General features: G+C 41.4%; 1 protein-coding gene across 1 annotated transcript; it reads right to left on the bottom strand.

Moving 5' to 3' along the window:
* Positions 1 to 981: 981 nt before the first annotated feature.
* Positions 982 to 3,356, bottom strand: LOC139336510 (zona pellucida sperm-binding protein 3-like). Its single transcript, XM_070970643.1, has 6 exons — positions 2,931 to 3,356; positions 2,716 to 2,834; positions 1,608 to 1,711; positions 1,350 to 1,527; positions 1,171 to 1,276; positions 982 to 1,092 (listed from the first exon to the last, which is right to left on the bottom strand). Exons 1-6 carry the CDS (start codon positions 3,354 to 3,356, stop codon positions 982 to 984), a joined length of 1,044 nt encoding a protein of 347 aa, XP_070826744.1.
* Between the last annotated feature and the right edge of the window lie 2,678 nt (positions 3,357 to 6,034).

Below are 6,034 nucleotides of genomic sequence, written 5' to 3'. Positions count from 1 at the left end.
AGTTTGAGTTTGTAATGACTGGTCCATGTCAGTGATTTTGTTTTCAACCACAAAAGCACTGCTCTGATTTCAAGGTTTCCTAAAGGCAGGCCTCCAAACTTTTCATCTTAAAATTAGTGTTCATTTTGAATCAAACTAGCCTGAAAGCAAGTCTCAACCAGGCAGTTGTTTCACATGACATGCAACATGCAGTCATTTCCCCTTTCATGTATTTTGACGTTTCACTTATACTTAACACCAGTGTCCTTGAGATCCTGGATTAGTATGTTCCAACACATTTAACACAAAAACCTTTTGTATAAATGTTGCTCACCTCCTGCAGAGTTTCTCCACAGTATGGGCCAGGAAACCATTTCAGGATTTCCAACCTTGGACCATCAACATTAGCGCTCATGCAGGGTGTCTCAGAAACAGTTGGGTGTTTCTGAGAAAAGCAGTTCTTGCAACATCCTTTCTTCCACAAGTGTTTCACCATCAGTCTTACTGATTACAAAGAAAAACCGTCACACATTTGCTTTTGGGTGTGTGTGTGTGTGTGTGTGTGTGTGTGTGTGTGTGTGTGTGTGTGTGTGTGTGTGTGTGTGTGTGTGTGTGTGTGCGCGCAAAAAAGAAAAATCCCATTGGATGTTATTTTACTTCAACATACCATTTCACCCACCAGAGCACCTCTCTTTAAAAAACACTTTTATTAATAAACAAATAAATATAACTGTTCTTAGTCAACAACAATGGGGCCCAGGGTCACTTCAGCTTGCCACTGCTCCCCTAAAGAACAGACACAGTCAGGTGGCTCCAGTGATGAAGAATAAACTGACTGACTGCTGACGTACAGTACCTGTTTCTCTATCCAGGTCTCGAACCTTCCTCATTCCACAAGTAGATTGACAACAGGCACAAAAATGGTCCTCACCACCAACTGCCCTCCACCTGCTGAAGAAGAGCTTAGTGTCATAGAAGATGAAGTTGAAATCAATGAGGAGGTCAGCGTTCGTGAAGAGTGCTCTCGTACTGCTTGTGGAAGGAGCAGGCCTTGTGCTCAATGGTCACTGCAGATGAAACTGGGATGGCCTTCAACTGGCAAGTGATATAAATCTGTTGAAATTAAAAAAATGTGTAATATGAGAATCAGAGATGACACTTTATATATCAGCAGATGTTTTTTAAACGTACCGTCTTCAGCAGATGAAAGCTGAGGGCCTCCACCTGAAATTGGATCTTATCAGGCTGAGACTGAGGCATGAACCTGGACCTGGAACTGTCTCCATCACCCAGACACCTGTGAAGAAAATGTCAACTATTAACATAAGAAAGAGGATTTCTCTTAATGCATGTCTGATTCCAAAACCTACCCATGGTTCTTTATGAAAGCATGACTTGGTTCGGAAGTGGGGTCTGGCCTCATGGTAGCAACACAGCTGTCCACCAGCACTCTGAGGGGTGTATGAATGTACTGCGTGAGGGATACCTGCATGTTGACAGTGTCTCTGATGCCGTACTTGCTGGAGGTTCTCTCAAACTTCCAGTCATCTAAAGCAAAATAAACTAAATTCATGTTTTGCAAAATCACATTTTCCAGATATATTCTGTAGTGTGCTGCTATGACCCACCACTCATGAGCTGCAGAGAGAAGTACAGCTGCTCCTCAGCCACCTCAGTGTCTCTGTAGGACATCCAGGCAGGATACAGAAGACTACTGCTCACTCTGTGCCTCCTGAAAATCAAAGGGGCACAGTTGATTCACGAGTATCTGTGCAGAGCAGACTTTCAGAGAAGGGTCAAATACAGCCAAGAAAAAACATCAACTGTACATGGGATAGTTATTCTTCCTCACCCCCATCAGCAGGGGAGCCATGGCCGCCCAAATACAATTACTATTCCCCCAACTGACCCCAAGGTCATTATGCATAATAAGCCTAAAAAATAAACATATTTAACCATTTTATAAAGGGTATAATTGGAACATCACTGCCAATTAAGCAGCTCAATGTTCTGTTTTCCCAGATCTCTCTGGAGCTGTTTCACTATCACCCACACTCTGTTAACTTCTTTCCAAACTTTGAGACGCTCCTCTCATTTGCTTTGCACATTGCATTGTGGGAGAAAAGTGTACATCAAGAGCACACTTAAGAATCAGCAGTATTTAATATGCATACCATCTGGTGTTAATAGAATTTTTGTCACATTCCTGGTGTGAACACACCATCTTCTCACAATCAGTATATCATATGGTTTCAGACAGTGTGCTGCATGAGATTTCTCCTACAAATTTCAGATGCTGGTGGAGATTGTTGTAAATGAAAACAATACAAGTGTAGTGTTCTTAACTCAGTGACCTTAACACCAGGAATATTTCAAGATCTAGTTAAAGTCATCTCATCCAGCAATGACCAATAGATGGCAAGAGTGTTATTTCTAGTAGTTAGCTACACAAAGTGAACTTTCCCATGTTTCTCTATGTTATGAAATACACAAAAAAAATGTAATTACTTTGGAGTATAAATTAAAGTATGACATGGCCTGATATGAACAGTCATCTAATTGTGTCAGTTTTGTGTCAAAGTTTCCTCCTTGGAGTTAGGGCCTAGATTGAGGTAGGAACCAGTGTGTTGAGATTTTAAAATTCTTTATTATGGTTTAATTTTACAAGCTGCTTTCTTCACTGTCCCAAAGTAAACTAAAGAGGGTCTCTGCAGGCTGATGCAGAGTTCAAGTCACCTTGGATAGTGGCACTCCACTCCGATGACAGCGCTCTGGCTCCTTATGATGGGACTTCTGCCAGACTGTTTGGGGTTGTAGACCAGTGTGAAGACATAAATGAAAGCATTCTCTGTCATCTAAGGAAAAGAAAACTATAGTTTAAAATCTGATTGACATTACTTGTCTAAAAGTGTACTATCAATGCATTATATGTAGCAATAGAAACCTCATACCATGAGTGTGCTGCCACAGCTGTGCAGCTCACATTCAAAGACTAGCACATGAGACAAGGTATCGATCTCAGTGGCTGAACAACCACCAAGTGTGATTTCCTCTGGCTTTATCAGCTTGCCAAGGCCAAACAGGTCCTGGCTCACTTCCACCTGCATCCTACTTTCCCCACACCTCACAGCAGCACGGTTGGTTGTCCTTGGCTGCCGCGGTTCAAAATTGACAGGAAGCTTACTTGGTGGATCCACCGGATCTTCTGGAAACTTCCAGGAGAGTGGTTCAGCTGCTGGCTGGATGTGCTTTGCCTGGAGCCTGCCAGCTTGTTGAGCAGACTCCCTGGAGTGCTCCCTCTCAGGTCCTGCTGCTGGTTTGGCTTCCACCTCTGCAGGCTTTTGTGTCTCGACCCCCCAGTAGATTGGCTCTCTCATACCAAGGAATCGAGCACCACAAAGCCTGACACACATAAGCACAAAGCCGCACATGATAACATGCCTGGACCCCATTGTTGCAAGCACACAATTTTCTATGCAGCTTTCTTAAGCATAACCTCTGAAGCACACAAAGGAAGAGACTCCTCCCTCGGCCTAATTAGCTGAATCCCTTTCCACACTTGTAGATCTCACAGCTGCACCTCCCTCACTGATTGGTCAGTCTATTTGCTGTAAAAAGAAAAACTCAACCATCCAGCAGAATGCTCAGGTGCTCCACACACTGCAGTTTCAGAAGGTGCTTTGGAAGAATCTGGGGAGCAAACTGTAGTTTTTGTACAAGCATGTGGCTTGATGTTTAATGGACGTTCATTCAAGCAAGCAAGCGACTATTTACTTACCAAAAGCCCACTCTGATTTTTTCAGGTGATGTTTATATATGGTTGCACACTGAGGTAAAATAAAAGATAAAATAACACAATATTTTAGCAGAGTAATCATCAAGTGGTGAAAGTAACTGAGTACATTTATTCGAGTGCTGTACTGAAATATTTGTGGCCTGCTTCTGTACAGCATTTCATCTTCATCTTCATTTCATCAGTTAATTGTCTCATCTCTTAAATATCATGATGTCAGAGTGGATCCTCCTCCATCCTGCTGTGTCTCTGTTCACACTGTAAAGAGCAAAAGGCAGGTTCCTTTTTTTCTTAATTTATCTTTGCAAATGGCACATTTGTGTTGGACAACTGAAATAACATCACATCACATCTCAAGGTTGGGGGAGCAGTTACCATGGCAACAGTACCTAAGTAATGAAAAATGTCTGTCAGTCACAGATTGCAGAATGCTGCAATTTACTGGAGGGTGAAATGCATCATCTGAAGGTGGAAAGAGTCACTGCTTTTTCTTTACATTTTATAATTCTCTGTTTTACCACTACATAAATCAATCTTTTACACCCTCAGTTAGTTTGTTGTTAGAGTATAAGCATTGAGTACATCTGCTCACCTACAGTGTGAACCTGCTCAGTTTAAACCTGTCTATATAGAACTCCAAAATGGTCAGTATTTTATGAACAAACGAAGCATTATAAAATGAGTAATATACAAACAAAGACCTTTTCTGTGTTTTTACAGAGCTGTTGTTACCAATCCCCACCACCCCGCTCACCTGTCAGCCATCATATGACAAAACAGGCTTTTCTTGTCACTCAAGTTATCATTGTTCTTATTTAAAACTGTTTACGTTCATTATTCTACATGTACCGTTCATATGTTGATTGTTGCATAATTTTAGACCTAGTTCCTGGATTTTCATAAAAATGTGCATAGATATGCAAACTTAATTAGATATTCCTGAAGAATAGTGCAATCACTAATTTCTTCTCTACTTGCAGACAGTGGAAAACTGTAAACACATGACTGACACATTGTCTCATTAAAAGGTGGATATGGTTAACTTGTTAGCAATGAGTTGCCAGAGCAACATTAGCACTGTATTGGAGTTGCGTTTCCGTCCACCTGATGAATGCGAAACTGTCTGGCTCTTAATCTGCTAAACACTCCACTGCATTCACCAGATGCTCGCTAACTTTGTCATTTGGTGTGCAAAGTGGGTTTCTGGAGCTTTTTCAACTGAAAACAGCTGCCTGCTGCTGCTGGAAACAACTATGTGGTTAGAGTGAAAACAATGACGACGCAGGCCCAAAAAGTACGACAGCTGAAAGACGCTAAAAAGCTCTGTAACACTGGAGGAAACTACAGCGCTGGGTGAAAATTGTCTTTGAGGTCGTCACTATGAGTGACCCTTTTCACATACAAGTATTCATCATCATCTATTTTAATTGAATAAAGGCTTTTTTTTTTCTTGTATTTGCTCCTGCGCTCTTAATTTTACCAAAACAATGCATGTCAAATAGTGCACCATTCCAAAAAATGGTTCTATCACTTTTCATTGATAACTGTTGAACTTTTTGAATTGTTATGTTTAAAAACAACCACACTGACATGCACTACATTTATATCTCAGCTCCTGTATACAGTACATACTAGATACTAGATTTCTGAATGGTCAGTATTGCACCCAGCACTTAAGGACATTATGACTATTAGTACAGTTTACTGGTTACATACCATAATGCATTTAAACCAGCGCAGTTTTGAAGTCCTCATTAAGGTCAGGACTTCAAAACAGGACTTCATTTGATTGTAAAGTTATCCAAAAATTCTGCCAACCAGCATCTGTAGTTACAGTAATCGCACACATTTTCTACCTGAAATGATTATTCAGTTTTGGCCATATTGTAGATGATCAGCTGGAGGGGGAGGGGACCAAGCCACATCTGTCTAACAGTTGCATTACAGTATGTAGCCTACATTTACACCGCTGCCCCAGGCGCGTGTCAGGCCTGTCCCTGAATGAGCCGCTGAGCCTATTGATGAACAGAGGGCATCAGGGTCACCAGGGCAACAAGAAACTAGACAGCAGAAGCCATTCCAGTCAGTGACCAAACTAAATCAGGCCCTGTCCATTTTCAGCCACATTACATGCAAAAATAAACTTGTTAAAAGAAAAGATCAGTGACTAATGGAGCTGGTGACTTCTTGTGCACTCTGCTTTGACACATTGGTCAGATACTGTGTAAATGTGGGAAAATAAATCACCCTCCAGTCAAATAT

Source organism: Chaetodon trifascialis, chromosome 9, assembly GCF_039877785.1.
Source record: "Chaetodon trifascialis isolate fChaTrf1 chromosome 9, fChaTrf1.hap1, whole genome shotgun sequence".
Classification (NCBI taxonomy): Eukaryota; Metazoa; Chordata; class Actinopteri; order Chaetodontiformes; family Chaetodontidae; genus Chaetodon; species Chaetodon trifascialis.
Note: the sequence above shows the minus strand (reverse complement) of the source record. Positions and strands in the feature narration are given on the sequence as shown.